This window comes from Lepidochelys kempii, chromosome 1, assembly GCF_965140285.1.
Source record: "Lepidochelys kempii isolate rLepKem1 chromosome 1, rLepKem1.hap1, whole genome shotgun sequence".
Classification (NCBI taxonomy): domain Eukaryota; kingdom Metazoa; phylum Chordata; order Testudines; family Cheloniidae; genus Lepidochelys; species Lepidochelys kempii.
In genome coordinates this window covers 350,927,665-350,946,143 of record NC_136380.1, presented here as the reverse complement: position 1 = coordinate 350,946,143, position 18,479 = coordinate 350,927,665, and the positions used below count along the sequence as shown (strand labels likewise).

The following is an 18,479-nucleotide window of genomic DNA, read 5'->3' as shown; positions in this document are numbered from 1 at the left end:
TAGTGTCTGGAGAATCATAGCCTGTAAAGATAATTGGGGCAGTAACAGTTGTGACTTTTATCAGTTATGCCTGTTGGGGCTGAAATTGAATAATTAACCCTCCTCGGAAGCTGCCAACGTCCCACAAAGGGCCCGGTGGAATTTTTATAAGACATTAAATCACACACAGAAGAACAATCTTGGAGCCCTTTATCCTGGTTTGTAAAGGATGTTGAGCTGCGTTTTTGGTTAAATATTTTCAGTGGGAGCTGTAATGTAAGTTAAATATCTATTATAGTTGTCTTGAAATAGAAGTCTACAGATAAATTTGCAATAGTGTGCACACACAGTCAGCACAGCAGTGACTGTCACTCCCTTATCTGCAGAAAGTGTACTTTACACACAAACTAACACAATTCTTGAGGAGTACATGCTTAGAAGATAGTCAATAGGTGTTGCATAAATAAAATATAACGAAACAGTTTGAATAGAAAATGTTCTATCTGTTTTAAGAACATAACAGTGGCCATACTGGGTCAGATCAAAGGTCCATCTAGCCCAGTATTCTGTCTTCCAATCGTGGCCAGTGCCAGGTGCCCCAGAGGGAATGAACAGAACAGGTAATCACCAAGTGATCCATCACTTGTCGCTCATTCCCAGCTTCTGGTTTCATTGGATTTTTTCCCCCTCCCCTCTCTTCTTCCACTGGAAAGCAGATAGTTTTGTTAGATTTTAAGAGAACCATACACCTGCCCAGCGTACTGAGCATTAATTCATTTTTTGTATTTTTTTTTTTGTTTAGATTTTTTCATTAGATAGCATATTTGGATTGATTTGGTCAAAACTTTGTAATAGGCTAGGTGCTGAAAAAGCAAGTAATTTGGCAAAAGTTGGTCAATATCTGTTGATACAAAAGAGTGATAGGCCTTGTTTAACTAACAGACTGTGAGGATTTTATTATCCTGTTCTTGTATTTTATTTATAGAATTGCAGGGGCATCGTTTGGATGATGTGTGTACCATTTTGTATTTGAGGAATGAACATACATACTTACAAAGTGAGAGTGTGTTCTGTTTCTTTTCCAAAACTTATTGGTTTGTTTCACAGTGTATTCTCAGGAAAAAATAAACTCAATTTATTGAGTGTGGAGAGGGGGTTGGAAAGGAAAAAACCCACCAACTCTGCTAGTAGTGGAAAGAGGGTTCAGATAGAAAACCCACAGGTTCTATTTCTTCTCCCTTTCTTGTGACCACAAAGTTCCATTGGAAGTGGCATGAGATGGGCTGGTAGCTCTGCAGGGATCTCAGCCTTCAGTGCAGTCTTTACTATAACTGGCCTATTCATCTCCTCAAGAGCACTCCCACCTCTCCATTGTCAGGCCATCTCTCTCCCCTTTTTTGGGGAAGGAGAATCATTCTCATTCTGCCCTAAATGCAGCTACAGATATTTGTCAGGGATGGGTGTTGCTGCCCCGTTTTCCCCAGCTCCCAGTGTGTGGGTCCACTCTTGGGATCTCGAACCTCTGTGGGTCACTTGTAGGTGGGCAGATTGGGCTGGACATTGCTTGAGGATATCCATCCAAAGCTGGAGTTCTGAAGTGAGTTCTTGTATCATAAATGGATTGAGGCATTTGTGTTGTGGCTTTATTTCGTAGGAATTATTATTTCAACTGTCTTCTAAGAATTTGTAGAAGGCTCTAATCTCACCTTCAGATGCTGCTTTGATTCTGTCTCTCTAGATACCCGAATACAGCCTGTGAACTCCTGACCTCTGATGTGCCACAGATCAATGACAAGCTAGGAGGGGATGAAACTTTATTGAATATCCTGTATGACTTCTTGGATCATGAGCCGCCTTTGAACCCTTTGCTTGCCAGTTTCTTCAGCAAGACTATTGGGAATCTCATTGCAAGAAAAACTGAACAGGTAGTGATTGAGTCTGTTTTGATACAAACACACTGATTACTAGTGATGTGGTTGTATGAGCACTGGACTGGCAATTTCTTCCCTCCTCCCCAGAGGAGGAAAATGCTGAGCTTTGTAGATCTGGTGTGGATTGCTGGAATTGGAAATGGAGTATGTATTTTGTAAGGCATCTTGTCAACCCTATCATTTGATGTGTGTGAATTGTTTGTGCACCTAGCAACTAGTATATAGCTTTCACTTTTGCTTCAGAGGGGCAGTTGTGTCTTGGGTATTGCACGTATGCCCATCCTTTGGCATTTTAACGTATAAACTTGTCATACATGTATTGTGCATACAACTAAGAGGCTTGAAATATTTGCATACAGTATTATGGGGATGAGTTAACTCCATTCTAAATTTTACTTCCCTTTAACATGGAGATATTTTATACAAAGGAGCCTCAGTGGGATTAAAAATTCTTCAGCTTCACCAGTGTCCTCAATCTTCATATATCTCAGTGGAATAGGATTTCTTTGGGACATGACAAAGGACTGTTAATGGAGTTCTGTTTGGCATTTCTTTGCAGTCAGATGTTCCTTTGCATACCTATTCTCTCTCAAGAAGAATTATTTATCCTCCTACCTGTTTCTTATTGTTTGGTTGATTGAAACAGAAATTTTGGGAGTACTGAGAGCTCTGTGATGTCACCTCCATGTATTGTACAGAAAACTCATGTTGCATTTTTTTTTTTAAAGGTGGTTGCATTTTTGAGAAGAAAAGACCAATTTATTAGCCTGGTACTAAAGCATATTGATACATCTGCAATGATGGACCTGCTGCTTCGTCTGATCAGCTGCGTGGAACCAGCACCTCTACGGCAGGAAGTATTAAACGTGAGGCTTGCTTAACGTTTCTCTGTGGTTGGTGCAGGGGGGGGGAGGGAGGAGAATTTCTAAGGAGATATTACTCAGTTTCAAGTAATACGAGAGTAAATTCACTCCTCTTCTAAAAACATATTTTTCTTGCTTGTGCTAAGATCCACTGATCTGGTGCAATGGGTATGTCAGCTTGCTTGTAGCTTGGGGGCGGAATTAGGCCTGTCAGTCACTGGCAACAGGAATGCCCCACGTCCTGAAGTTCCCTTCGTTTGTTCCTGAGCCCCCAGTGAGCGGCAGGCTCAACAAGACCTCTTGCTGCCGAGCTTTTCTGAGGGGAATTTCCAAACTTTATTTCAGACTAACTGTTTGTCTCAATAACAGACTCCTTGGGGATCCCTACTCATATTTCTGGTTGAGACCTCCATGGGAAAAACAGACCTATCTGGCCCATGTGGATCCTATGCACAGAGAGGGTTAGAGCTTCTGGGAAGCCCATCATTAAACCCCAGGCCAATGCATTTCTTGAGAGACCCATAAAGGGCCCATGTGGAAGAAGGGAAACGAATAAGCCCAGCCTCTTCAAGGACAGGGAGATTGATAAACATATGAAATATTTCTGGAGCAATCTCTGAGCCCAGTTTTGCTCCCCCCTCAGAAGCAGGTTCATGGGGACAAGCTTCTAAAGGGGAAATAAATGAATACCAAAATCAATGCTTGGCCCACTGCTTACCTTCATGAAGTGCAGCATCGCAGATCAGCCAGAAAATATCAGACCATGGACATGTGCTGATTCCTCTAGGCATGAATATACCCCACCCCCCAAAAAAGGGAGCTCTTCTTCCTTTTTAGGGAGGAAGGCTAACAGCCCAAATCAGAGATAGGGAATCAAATAGTCAAAAACCAACCAACCAAACAAAAAAACATTAGAGGATAAATTCTCTGAGGTAAGAGTGTACTGAGTATTGTGAAACTAGGCTTAGGAGCTGCCCTAGACAAGCTATGACTCTATATCCCTCTTCATGCACCCTGGGAGAGTGTAATAGAGGGAAAGGGATTTCCCGCCACACCAAAAAGATTGGTAAAGTATCAGGCTGTTATCCCGAGCTGCAACTTTGGGTCATCATGTGCCACATAAGGCATATGTGCTAGAGAGATTGGAGGTATGTGTAGGACAAGCAAACAAACAGGAGATGGATGCTGGCATCCTTTGTGGAATAGAGAGGGAGGAACTATGTGTTTAAGATACAAGATCAGATAAGTTGGGAGCAGCTAAATTGGGATGGGTCTTGAAGGGAAAGACCAAAAGTTGGATTTTGACACAGTGGGGAAAGGGAAGCTAATGGAGGGATGTAAAGAAGGGAGAGTGACTTGATTAAAATGACAGGTTAGTCATTTGGCTAACCAAAGCATTTTGGTTGGACTTGTTTGTGTGACATGGGTGTCAGGTAGGCCAGAGAGAAAAGGTCAAGACAGGAAATAAGGACTTGAATGGTAGTTTTAGATGTATGCACAAAGAGAATAGACTGTTTCTCTGAAATGTTATGGCAACAGAAATAGCAACATTTAGATATGGCCAGGATGTGTGGGTCTAAAGAGAGAGAGTGAAGTCAAAGCTGCCCATATTATGAGCTTGAGTGGGAGGATAGTGGTAATATCAATAGCAAGAAAGGGAGTTCAGTTTTTGCCATGCTGAGTTTAAGATGATTGCCAGACTTACACAAGGAGATATTGAAGAGACTGGCTAAGATGTGGGATTTGGATAGGGAGTGACAGGTCAGAGGTACAGAGATAAATTTGAGTCATCAGCATGAAGACGGTATTTGAAGCCACGTGAGCAGATAAGATCCTCTGGAAAGTGGGTGTAGATGGAGGAGGAGGAGGGAGCCTGAGGGACCCCCACTGATAAAGGGAAATGGGTGGAGGAGGGAGACTCTAAATGAGACACAAGGAATGAACAAAGAGGTAGGAGGATAATTAGGAGCAGATGAGATTGTACAAACTAATGGAGGACAGGATTTTGAACAGTCAGGGAATGGTCAGTGGTATTCATAGCAGTTAAGAGATCAAAAAGGATGGAATAGAGGTCATAAGATTTGGTTAGGAAGAAGTCACTAGAAGCTTTAGTAAGAACAGTTTCAGAGGAGTGGAGCGGGCAGAAGCCAAGTTGGAGGCGAGGAACTTGGGTATAATGGTTATAGATGGCATGGTTTGGAGGTTTGGGAGGTAAAGAGAATAAGAGGAGATAGGACAATAGTTGGAGAGGTAGGAGGAGGTAAAGGGTTGGACTAAGGTCCCAGACCAAAGGAGGACCACTTTTTATGAAAGTGGGAAGACCAAGTTTAACCTAGCAGCACTGTTGTGGCAACTGAAAATTTCAACTGTTTTCTGTAACGTAAACAGAGCTTCTGGACCATCTTTAAACACTTGATAGTAGGGTGATGGGGGACATATAACTAGATTTATGGATCTTGTCCTTTCCCCTCAGCTGATGCAGAATTGTTATGGCAGTATATTTTAAAGTACTGTGTCCACTTTCCATAGGAGAATATTCCCTGATCAAAGAGACTTCGCAGATAGGATATGTTTCCTTTGTAATCCACCTGCTCACCTCTTACTTCCTTTCTGGTTGTTGATGGTGGCTGAGACCCTTCTGGGAGAGAAGGGGCTTTGTAAAAGTCTGTCCTAATAAAGGTTCAGCTGGTGTTAATGGGGAATGATGCCTCCTGGAGAGGGGAGCAGGTTGCTGGGATTTAGGGTCCCTAGAACAGCTCCCTCACTGGGCTGAAGAGGAAAGAGAAAGACAGCACATGTTAAAACCCAAATTAATAAGTCCAGTTTGAGTATAAACATAGTTAAGATTCAGACAGGGAACCGCATTCTTGACTAACTTGCTCAGTGTTTTCTGAAGATGTTACTCCCTTGTCTGCTTATATCTTGATCTTCACTCCAAGGGTCTGGAAGTTGAAATTGGACAAATTCAGACTGGAAATAATTACCGTCACTGTTAAAAATTTGCATCTTAACCACTGCAATAGCTTACCAAGGGTCATGGTGGATTCTCCATTATTGGCAACTTTTAAATCAAGAGTGGATGTTTTTCTAAAAGATCTGCTCTAGTTCAAACAGGAATTAATTCAGGGCCTGTGTTATGCAGGAGGTCAGGCTAGATGATCAATGGTCCCTTCATGTCTTACAACCTATAAATCTATGGGCACAATATGTTAGGTGATATTGGCACAGGTATCCTTTGTGGTTGAGGTCAGGTCACAAAAACTACTATACCCCTTGCTTGAGACATTAGACTTAATTAAGGTGTTTGACTTGGTACTGTATGACATTTTGATTAAAAAACAAACCTAGACGGTATAAAATTAACATAGGACACGTTAAATGGATTAAAATCTGGATAATGGATAGGTCTCAAAATGTAATTGTAAACTGCCAATCATCATCGAATAGGTGTGCTTCTAGTGGGGTGCCACAGGGACTGGTTCTTAGCCCCCTGCACTATTTAACATTTTTATCAATGATCTGGAAGAAAACATAAAATCATCACTGATAAAGTTTGCAGATGACGCACAATTTGGAAGTGGTAAATAATGAAGAGGACAGGTCACTTCTCTGATCACAGAGTGGTCTAGATTGCTTAGTAAACTGGGCACAAACAAAATATGCATCTTAATACAGCTAAATATAAATGTGTACATCTAGGACCAAAGAATGTAGGCCATATTTAGAGAACAGGGGACTCTATCCTGGGAACCAGTGACTGTGAAAAAAGATTGGGAGTTCTGGTGGTTAAGCAGCTGAACATGGCATTGCTGTAGCCAGAAGGGCAAATGCAATTCTTGGATGCATAAATAAGGGAATCTGAAGCAGGAATAGAGAGGTTATTTTACCTCTGTATTTGGCACTGGTGCAACCAGTGCTGCATTAGTGTGTCCATGTCTGGTGCCCATAATTCAAGAAGAATGTTGATAAATTGGACAGGGTTCAGAGAAGAGCCACGAGAATGACTGAAGGACTCAAAAACATGCCTTATTGTAATACATTCAAAGCTCTGAATCTATCTAGCTTAACAAAGAGAAGGTTATGGGGTGACTTGATTACCTACATGGGGAACAAATATTTAATAATGAGCTCTTCAGTCTAGCAGATAAAGGTCTAACATTATTCAATGGCTGGGAGTTGAAGTTAGACAAATTCAGATTGGTGTGTGTGTAAGGTGTAAATTTTTAGCAGTGAAACTAATTAACCATTGGAACAATTCACCAACGGTTGTGGTGGATTCTCCAACACTGACAATTTTAAAATCGAGATTGGATATTATTATGTAAAATATCTGCTCTGTGAATTATTGTGGGGAAGTTTATGGTCTGTTATACAGGAGGTTAGATTAGATTATCACAGTGGTTTCGTTTGGTTTTTGAATCTATTATATATTTTATATATATATATATATTTGGAATCTATTATATATAAAACTAGAGAATTAAAACAAGACACATTGTAGGAAAAAATTATGCATTGGTCAAGAAATGGATCTGATGACTTAATAGGTCTTACTCATCTCTATTTTCTGTGTTTCCATAATATTTATTTGTATTAAGAAACATAGTGAATCCATCTCAGTTGGCCTCAGCTCCCATTAAATTTACTGACTTGGTCTGGCAGTTGTTGCAGGGACAATACATAGCAAAGATTTGATGTTATTTGGTCAGTACAAGTTAACATACAACAATTTCTAGCCCTGAGGAAGTGGAGTGTAGTACTTCTGTCTTGTGGACTGTGAAATAGAGGGAGACTAATTTTCCTTATTGTATGTATCCCTTGCTAAGCAGTGCTTGCCGTAAGTAGCAACTGACCGAGTTATGTGATCTCAAACCAGGGACTCTCTCCTTTCTCCTCAGTGGCTTAATGAAGCAAAAGTAATTCAGAGACTTGTGGCGCTGATCCATTCGAGCCAGGATGAGGATGTGAGTGTGACATCACTTATTTTTTTGTCTGATTTTGTAAACTTAATAAGAGGCCTATAAGCATGAGCACTTGAGAGTACTCTTTCTCTGACTCCTGGAAGAATGCCCATCTTGCTAATGGGAAGAGAATAGTAATGGAGAGTATGTGTGGCAGTGCTGTCTTTCTTTTGAGTACCCAGCCTGACATCAATTCGTGGGGTTTTCTCTAGCTATTTGAGTACCAGTTTCCTGCTTATTCAAAGCCAAGCTCTGTGTGGTATGAATTTAGATGGAATTCTTACAATCAATGATGATTCAATGGGGTTTATTGAGAACTTGCTTCTTGGAGTATGCTATTGAAAGACGTTGACAACTGGCTAGTAGTGGTCTTTAGCTAATTTTTAAGCCAAAAACAATGTTTTTGTTTTAATATCCTACTAAAATCTACAAGATGCACTTAAGGGAATTTGAGCCTGTGCAAAAAATGTGCCAAGTATTAGATTATACAGATAAAAATGGACAGCTCAAATACTGCAACTAAAGGTTTGTGATGTAAACCAGTGGTATTTAAGGAATTTTGTTAAAGAACTCTCTTGTGTGTTTCATATTTTTAAGGAAGTAAGAAATATTACTGAGCAGAGATAAGCAAAGATGAAACATCTGCAGTAACAGTCTTGACTGAAAAACGATAGAAAAAAACCCCTCATTTTGAAATTTTACAGTTTATTTTAACTTACTAGTTAAAGAAAACCCTTTCTTTGATTCTAACATCTTCCTGTTAATTATGTTGCTGATATGAATGATGCTTTCAATCTAAGCTTATATCTTCATAGCTAGTTAATTAAGGCAGAATTTATCTGATCTTCCATCTTATCTTGGAGTACTGCTGGCTTTGAGCTGAGGGATTCTTGTTTGCTTAGTTCCATGCATTGCTGGCTGCTGTTCTCTCTTCTGTCCCAACTGCATTACATTTCCTCTGAAGGCCATGATGAACCCAGCTGTGCAGTTAGTACTTAAATGTGACCTTTGACATTGTTTACAGAGGCAATCAAATGCTTCCCAGACCTTGTGTGATATCATAAGACTGAGCAGAGACCAGGGAAACCAGCTACAGGAGATATCTGAGCCTGACCCGCTTCTCACAGCACTGGAATCGTAAGTACATGTCAGAGGAGTATTACTAAACTAAAATGACTGTTGCTGGTAACGTTATTTCCTGATACATCTGGGGCATGAACCGTGCAGTAAATAATCTCAGACCTTTGCCACACTCCTCACAATTGTTCTAACTAACGATATTTATTGTTGCTACATTATGGTAACACCCAAAGGCCCCAATCAAGCTTTACTGTACTTTTGCATTGTACAAAGACATAGGAAAACTTGGTCTCTGCCCTGAAAAGCCTACACTAATAAAAAAGACACCACCGTTGAGAGTGACAAACAGAAGGGAACTGGGAAGACGGTAATGGAGGTAATGCGCTCACCAGAGTGTCTGACTATTTCATAAACATTAATTTATTTCCACAGCTCCCCTGTGAGAGGTTGATGTTAGCACCCTATTTCATATAAGGGAATTCATAACCTTAACTGCTTCAGTTCCTTTGCTACTGCTGCAGGGAGCAAACTGAACTTTCCCTCATGCCCTCAGACTAGATCTTCTCTTAGCCTAGCTTCATGTTTTCTTGTCAATAGTTAGTTTAGAGCATTATAGGACAGCTCCGTATATATAGCTTCCCTCATCCTGAGGACCTTCAGTTCCTCACCAGGACTGCGTGTTGGACACTGAGTTTTGTATGGGCTTCCAGAGATGTGCCCTCTTGCCTGATGATCGTACCAGAAATGAACACCTACATCTGGTGATCTCTATGTCTGGGTGAGACCCACCTGGTAACCCAGTGCATGGTTTGCTGTGTCTTCACTGCCTGTGCTAGAAGGGATTGATGCCTGAGGTTCCAGGCTCTAACTGCCTACAGCCTGATATTCAGAGAGGCCCATCAAGGGTACCAAGACCAGCCTTCATGCCAAGGTAATTTTTCTGTTATGGCTTCACCTCTGTGATTTATCATGGGCTTGAGATATGAATCTTTTTTTGCCCACTACTGGGAGCAAATCCTTTACCTAGCACCATCTGACTCCACTGGTGCCAGTTTAAATAGTCTAAATAGGTACTGACACCACCTGTTAAGGCCTCAGTAGCCTTTAGTGATGATAGAGGAAGCACCGACTTTGGTGTCCGGTCTTTACTCGCACTGTTGCTCTTGGAACTGACTCTGGACTTGTCTTCCGAGGCTGATGCCTCTGTTTTGGAACCAAAAGTCCACATGGATGCTGCTCCAGGTAAAGGGAAAGAGAAGAGGAAGCACATCTTCCCATAAGAGGGGCTCAAGCAGAAGAAAAAGGAAGTGCCATCTCTCTTCTCCTTCGTGCTTTCTGACCTACCAATTCTTTGAAGATGCTCAAATGGCACTGCTGTCACCTCCTCTCTACGCTCCTCTAGAGTGGGATGTCTCTGGACTGACTAATTTAGACTCCTTGTTGTTTTGGATCCTGATAACACCTTTAGTCTCTCTTTGCCTAAGGAGCATCCACTATTGAGGCTACTAGCCACCTGTCCGCATGCTTTTCCATTGCTTCGCTTGGTACCTGCATAGACTTTCTCTGGTCTCAATCCGGAATCACCTCAGAATAGCTTCATCCCCTTCAGAAATTAACCTGGAGGGTCCCCGACTTTGAGATTCCAGTCTTCTTCCCTTATCACAGATCCAGGCATCATGCAAGGCCCTCTTCAGCTCCTTATGTGGCTCTTATACAGGATTCCATGAAAGCCTTGCTAGAGGCTGTGAGAACAACTGCAGCATTAACTGCCCTGCTGATACTGATACCTTTTCTGGCACTATTGCCTCCCTCAGCACCAATCCCCTCGTCAGCGCCTATTCCTCACTCAGCACCAACACAACCTTCCTTGCCAGCACCAATGCCTGCACCAGACCCCTCAGATCTGCAGAAAGGGTCTACCTATTTTTGAGGAATGGAATGAGACTCCCTCAGAGAGACCATACAAATTCCCTTCTGAGGAGCATTTAGGTGGCACCTCAGCAGAATATCATATTAGTGCTTCATCTGTTTTCTCTCCTGACTGACAGAGGTAGTTTCTTGCAAGGTCCACTCATCTTTATACAGAAGCTGTCAATCTCTGGAATTGACGCATCTGTCACCAGGTCACCCGCTCAGCAGTGCACCTTCCAGGGGAGCACAACACTTTCTCAGACTGCCTCAGTAGGCATTTCTCTAGAGACCGTGAGTGGGAACTGAGTGACTCAGTAGTGCAGAGCATCTTTCAGTAATGGAGATTCTTGTTGGGGGGATTTCTTTGCATCTCAAGAGAACAGCCTACTGTTCCTGCACAGCTAGAGGCCACAATTCCAGAGGAGATGCATTTCTAGTACAGTGTTCAGAACCACTGATGTACTCATTCCCATTCTTTCCTTTTGCCCTGAGTCCTGAGAGAGTGCAAACAAGACGAAGTGTCAGTGATCCTAGTGGCCATTCAGGTTCACCAGCTTTCTCCAGATGTCCTCATACCTTGACCCAGGACAAGGGCAAGATCCTCTGTCCCAATCCAACATCTCTCCAGCTAGCAGCTTTGTATTTGAATGGACACTGAGCTTAGAAAGGGTTTGCTCAGTGGCCATACCATTCCTCATTAGCAATAGCAGAAAAGACTTCAGGAGAAAATGAAATGGAAAACATTCTGTACCTGGTGCCAGCATCGTTGGATACCCACAGAAAGTTCCAAAATCCCTTCATATTCTGACTATCACCTATCTCTAAATATTTCAGGGCTGTCCCTTAGCGCCATGCAAGTACACTTGGTAGCTATTAGTGTTTTTCACTCTCCAGTGGACAATCATTCAGTCTTTGCCCATCTGACAACAGTAAGATTTCAGAAGGGGCTTGTCACAATCTTTCTTCAGTGCTGAAATCTACTGTGATATGGTACCTCATTTCAGTTCTTTCAGCATGAACAAATCCCCCGTTCGAGCCGTTAGCTTCATGTACCTTCACTCATCTGTGAAGGTTGCCTTTCTGGCTGCAGTGATTGGAAGCAGAAAAGCAGGTGAGCTGGGGCTCTTATGGCGGACTTTACCTATATGGCCTTCCAAGAGGATAAAAATTCGTTGACATTACATCCAAAGTCGATTCCTAAAGTAATGTTGGAATTCCATCTGAGCCAGGTCATCCATCTACCCATCTTCTATTCAAAACCCCACGCCTCCAGAGAACACAGGAAGCTCCACCCTTTGGATGTCCATCAAGCATTGGCATTCTGCCCGCAGAGGACAGAAGCCTTCAGGAAATCTCCCAAACTATTTGTATCTTTCACCAACCTATGAGAAGGGGAATCTCAGGCTGCATCCTGGTTGGTTATGAATTAATGGTGGCCGCTCCCACAAGGAGTTAGAGCCCTCTTGATCAGAGTCCAGGCTGCATCATTAGCTTCTCTCTGTGATGGATGTGTGGTGCAGCCACATATGGCTCTGTGCATAGCTTTTGTGAGACAGTACGCTGTTGTACAAGATTCTACAACAGATGCATCCTTCGGGAGAACGGTCATCTGTTCTGTGGTACAGCAGGGCCCCTTGCACCCTCCTCCTCCTCCTCCTCAGTGAATACTGCTTATGAGTCATCTCAAGTGGAGTACACACCGAGACCATCACTTGAAGAAGCAAAAGAGATAACTGGAGTTCTTCCAGATCTGTACATAGTTGTAGTCCACTACTCACCTTCCTCCTCTGCTCTGGATCCTGATTGTAAAGTTATTTGGGATAGAGAAGGCACTGGAGAGGTGATTGGCCCTCACTGGTCCTTTATACCCTTGATTTGGAGCATGAGGAGGAGAAGGGTGCAGGCCTGGACCAACGGACACACTGCTAGTGAAAAATCTTCCTGTCTCAGATGCATGGTGCATATGTGCACCTTGAATGGAATACACAGTGGATACCACACAGCTCAGAGAACTCCAGTGACTGCTTAGGGTAAGTAACCTCTCTTTGCGGAAACTGGTAGAAGCAGTGAGAGTTAGGGATTAACAACTGAAGTGCATAGACTTGGAAAGCATTGGTTGTACCCCTACCTATGATTTTCAAAGTGGGAAATGTCCTTTGTACTGGTTTTTGGAGGAATGTTCAAAACATATTTGTAGAAGCCACTTTGGAAAAATAGATTTGGTCACAGATGAGGAACTAGAGATTGCATTCAGATCATTATGGATGAGTGAGAGAGTGCACACTGCCAACCAAAACCTTGTCTTGATGCTGTCTTTTGTTTATTGTACACATTAGACTACAGTGACATGAAATGGGCAATCAAGGATTACCTGTTTGCCACACGCTAGGCGAGTAGAGATACTACCTGCCTACATTTGTGCTGGTCAGTCCCTAAACCTGAATTGGAGAGTCACATCTGTGTATTTATAGTTTTAAAGCCAGAGGTGACTGTTATGATCATCTAGTCTGAACTACAACACAAAACAGGCCACCAGCTTTCCCCCAGTGATTTGTGCATGTAACCCAATAACTTGTGGTGGGGCTAGGGCATATTGCTTAGGAAGACATTCAATCTTTACTTAAAGACACCTTGAGGTGGAGATTCTACCCTTTTTCTTGGTGATAATTTGTTCCAGTAGATAATTACCACCACTGTTGGAAATTTGCATCTTATTTACAGTTTGAGCTCTACTGACTTCAATTTTCAGTCATTTGATCTTATTATGCCTTTGGCAGATAGATTAGAGCCCAGTAGCATTTGATATCTTCTCCATGGGATCTGTACAGGTACTTATAGACTGTGCTCAAGTTACCTTTTAACCTTCTCTTTGATAAGTTGAATAGATGGAGTGCACGGTGTTGGCCAGCTAGCAATTCATAATGTAGAGGCATTCCTCTGCTCATGTGAGCTGGAGCTACTTTTTGCTTCAGAGAGTCGATGGTGTAATCAAGTACATGCCCAAACCATAGATAAGCAGACTCCTAGACCTGACATAGTCCGTCCCAGTATATCTGCCACTGAGAGGGGAGTTCCCCTCATCTGTCTTCCAAAGAACTGCTCTTTCTTTATTTCAGAAATTGAGTGGGTAGTTTTAAAATTAAAACAATTAATACTGCAAACTGTTTGTGTCTCTGATGCCTTTCTTTAACTCCCGTGTGTCATTTAACAGGCAGGAATGCGTGGAGCAGCTTTTGAAAAACATGTTTGATGGAGACCAGACTGAAAACTGCATAGTGAATGGAACTCAGATTTTATTAACGTTATTGGAGACGAGGCGCTCTGGGTAGGTTTACTCCTCTTAGCAAGAAAATGTTACAGCTCAAAATCTAGTTTGACTTTGTTCAGAAAATAAGTACCTGGCATACTTTCAGGGGCTGCCTAAAAACAAATACAAGAAAAGCTGTTTTTAAATGCACTAGTTGTGCTTCCATGTAGCATCTCAGGGTTGTAGCCGCATTGTGCTAGGGGCAAACACATAGGAAAGCACATCTTTACACCAGAGAACTTACAATCCAAATAAAAACAGAAGGTGGGAGAAAGAGGTATAACTAAGGGGAGGCACACTTCACTGTTTGTAGGCCAAGCTCATTGCATACACTAGGAATTCCTAGCATCTCTCCACCCCCTACAATCTCCCTGTGTGCCTTCAACCTCTATCCCCCATGCCAGGGGCTCTTTGCATCCTCATACCCTCCTCCCCCCGTACAAGAGTGACCCATTCCTCTCATGTCAGGGCCTATGGCACACCCCTGTTCCCCCATACTCGAGTCATCCATTCTCCCCCATGTCAGGGACTCTATGTGTGCCTCTTCTGCAAATGCCTTTCCATTCCCCTTTCTTCCTCTCTGTCTCCTTCAGTCTGTCAGAGAGGGGTATTTTATGCTGGAATATGCTAATTTCTGCCATCTGCAGGTTCTTTGATCTGTAGAAAAATTAGAAGTGATTGAAACTGTGGCTGTGATAATCAGATGCCTTGGGCTCCCTGCCCCCATTTGCCCCTTTTGTTTTTTCTGTTTTTTACCATAATCAATAGGGCTCTGATCATTCCCTGACAGTTTGCTCCGATGAGGTGTTCAAAATTTATCAAGTTACATCCAGACAGAAAATGCCACCAAGCTGAGTGCAAGGGCCTCACAAGGTTGGCCAATAACTCCCCAAACAATAAATGGGGACTGGAATCCTAGAAATGTAGAGCTGGAAGAAACATCAAGACGTGATCCTATGTAGCCCTCTGTGCTGAGGCAGGACCAAGTAAACCTAGACCATCCCTGACAGGTGTTTGTCCAGCCTGTTCTTAAAACCCTCCAATGATGGGGATTCCACAGCCTCCCTTGGAAGCCTGTTCCAGAGCTTAACTGCACTTGTAATTAGAATATTTTTTCTAATATCTAATCTAAATCTCTGTTGCTGCAGATTAAGCCCATGACTTCTTGTCCTACCTTCAGTAGACATGGAGAACAATTGATCACCATCCTCTTTATAACAGCCCTTGACATATTTGAGGACCATGATCAGGTCCCCCCTCAGTCTTCTTTTCTTAAGACTAAACATGCTCAGTTTTTTTTAACCTTTCCTTGTAGGTTAGGTTTCCTAAACCTTTTATAATTTTTGTTGCTCTTCTCTGGCCTGTTTCTAGTTTATCCATCTCTTTCCCAAAAATGTGATGCCCAGAATTGGACACTACTTCAGCTGAGGCCTCACCAATCCTGAGAAGAGCAGGACAATTGCCTTCTTTGTCTTACATGCAACACTCCGGATTGATAATAGCCTTTTTCACAACTACATCGCGTTGTTGACTTGGCTCTGTTTGTGATTGACTAGAACCCCGATCCTTTTCAGCTGAACTGCTTGTCTACCAGAAACTCCTTCCTGTTTGCTCAGAACAGACGGAAGGAAGTGTAGGTTTGCAAGGCCATCAGGAGGCTTGCGAAGCAAGAATTATTTTGTGGTTACGGCACTGGCAGTGACTTGACATCTGGATTCAGTTTCCAGCTCTGCCACGGATTGCTTGTGGGGGCTCAGGGAAAATCACTTAATTTCTCTGTAGCTCACTTTTTCATCTGTAAAAGGAAGATAATGCTTCCCTGCCTCGCCAGGGTACATTAAAGTTTGTTGTGCACTTAAAAATACTCAAGCGATCGGGGCTATATCAGCTAGTGTATTTGCATTATTCTTGTTAAACATGTCTTGAAGTTTTGTTAGAGCGTTTAACAGTTGTGTACAAGATTAACACTTCCAGATACATCTTTAATGCTTAAATATTTCAGAAATGTTAAACACAAGGACATATTTTAATTCTTTTTTCTTTGCTGTCCTCAGTATGATGAGTAAACGGTAATTTACTCTGTCATCGCACTCTGCCTCATGGATTTGTATTTACATAGTATTTAAAACTTCAGCCATCAAGAAATAGTTTCTCTTGGAAAATAGCTGTGAATTTGAAGAGGGAATTAGAAGGCCAGATAATAGGGCTGGGATGGGTTGCTGATGAAGTCAAGCATGGCTACTTTTGGTGGTTTTGTCCAAGTTTTGAATATTATGTTTTACCTTTCTCCCTACAGAGTGGAGGGACTGATGGACTCATTCTCTCAGGGATTTGAAAGGTCTTACACTGTCAATAGCAGCATCTTACATGGTATTGAACCACGGCTAAAGGATTTTCACCACCTTCTACTCAATCCCCCCAAGGTAAAGCACCTTAGCCCTTCCTGTGTTCACAGTAGCTGACAACATGCACTTCAGAGGTTTTCTTTCCTCTCTGTGTAAGATCATTTACCTCCTGGATATTTTCAGTTTTGCTCACCTAAAAGCATCATGTACTAAAAAAACAAAATCCTAAATAAATTAACTTAAACCCTCAAAGAGAAATTCAGAGTTCAGTTTTAGACTTTAGATGTCTAGCTACCAAGTGGTGGGATTTGGCGGCCGAGTTGCTGTATTTGAGTAACATTAAGGATATTGTTCTATTGTAACTAGGGTTTTGGAGAGGTGTGTGTGGAAAGGAAGCATTTCCAAATACAGACTGTTGGAATTCATGAATATTCTGATTGGCATGCAAGTCTGCTATTAATCCCGTGGGATAGTTATATTATCAACAGATGGCTATGTCTCCCATAGGGCAGGACTTCTGTCCTTTCATGAGCCCTTTATAATAAAGATTCGTATTTACTCATTAGTGGTTGTAGCTTTCTGAAATTTGATATAGAAAATACTATCTGAATATTGTTCGTTTTGATTCAGAAGTTATTTAATTTCACTTTCTGGTCCCTGGACATGACTCAGTGGGTAGAAGGAAAGGGTGACTTAGGTATCAAACAGTTTCCTTAGCAGAGGAGGTTTACATGAAGCTGAACTGAATGTAAAATCAGACAAATGTCTGATTAGAGTAATGCCATTTTGACTTATGTAGAGATGGACTCAAAATCTGGTTCCTTTTTCTGTTTGTGGTAGAAAACGTCAATCCTGACTACAATTGGTGTCTTGGAGGAGCCATTGGGGAATGCTCGTCTTCATGGAGCTCAACTAATAGCTGCTCTGCTTCACACAAACACTCCCAGTATTAACTATGAACTATGCAGACTCAATACCATGGATTTATTACTTGTGAGTAATACAGTGTGACATACTATGGAAGAATATGCTGTTTAAACAGAGAACATTATCTGTGAGCCGTACAATACAAAGACAGGTACACTGTATTTAATGTATGCCTGTTTGGAGTGTCTAATTAATTGCTTAATCTGCTGAAAGTAGGAATACAGGAACTCCTCACTTAAAGTCGTCCCGGTTAACGTTGTTACCTTGCTGATCAGTTAGGGAACATGCTCTTTTAAAGTTGTGCAATGCTCCCTCTAACGTCCTTTGGCAGCCGCCTGCTTTGTCCACTGCTTGCAGGAAGAGCAGCCTGCTGCAGCTAGCTGGTGGGCGGTTGGAACCAGGGTGGACCGGCAGCCCCCCATCAGCTCCCCTCTATCAGCTCCCCGCTCCCCTAAGTTCCCTGTGCAGCAGCTGCTCAGCAGGCTATCAATTGCCAGCAGTTCAGTTGTCCCTCCCCACACGGCCATGTGCTGCTCCTGCCCTCTGCCTTGGAGCTGCTCCCTGAGACTCCTGCTTGCTGTGTGGGGGGGAGGGGAAGAAGAGGGGGGCTAATGTCAGGGTGTCCCACTACCCCCGGCTCCTGCACCCCGCTTACCCCATCTTCCATAGAGCAGGTGGGACACATGGACAGAGGGAGCTGCAGTCCCTCTCCGCTTGCTGATCTAATTAACAAGGCAGTGTACTTCTGACCCCACTCTTCATACTTAAAGAGGAAATGCCATCTCTGTCTCTCAAACACAGGCAGGGTCTGTGTCTCTGTCTCTGTCTGCCCTCCCTCCTTTCCTGCTGCCTTGTAAAGTGAGAAGGTTAACCTTGGAGGGCTCGGCCAATTGCTAGTTCATCATTTAGCAGTAATGACAGGGTTCAGAGTAGCAGCCGTGTCAGTCTGTATTCGCAAAAAGAAAAGGAGGACTTGTGGCACCTTAGAGTCTAACCAGTTTATTTGAGCATAAGCTTTCGTGTAGCTCACGAAAGCTTATGCTCAAATAAATTGGTTAGTCTCTAAGGTGCCACAAGTCCTCCTTTTCTATTTAGCAGTAAGGCATTCCCTGGGAAATATCCCGCCCTCTGACTCCTCCACCTCAACCAAGCTTCACAATCATCAGCACTGTGTA

General features: G+C 42.6%; 1 protein-coding gene across 9 annotated transcripts in view; it reads left to right on the top strand.

The window, feature by feature from the left end:
• Positions 1–18,479, top strand: part of PPP6R2 (protein phosphatase 6 regulatory subunit 2) — a 176,589-nt gene that overhangs the window by 80,736 nt on the left and 77,374 nt on the right. For all 9 annotated transcript variants that reach the window (XM_078851216.1, XM_078851214.1, XM_078851213.1 and 6 more), the window contains 7 exons: positions 1,718–1,904; positions 2,639–2,776; positions 7,672–7,737; positions 8,759–8,871; positions 13,937–14,050; positions 16,329–16,455; positions 17,218–17,370. In XM_078851216.1, the coding sequence (XP_078707342.1) occupies positions 1,718–1,904; positions 2,639–2,776; positions 7,672–7,737; positions 8,759–8,871; positions 13,937–14,050; positions 16,329–16,455; positions 17,218–17,370 (898 nt within the window). The remainder of the gene's footprint in view (positions 1–1,717; positions 1,905–2,638; positions 2,777–7,671; positions 7,738–8,758; positions 8,872–13,936; positions 14,051–16,328; positions 16,456–17,217; positions 17,371–18,479) is intronic.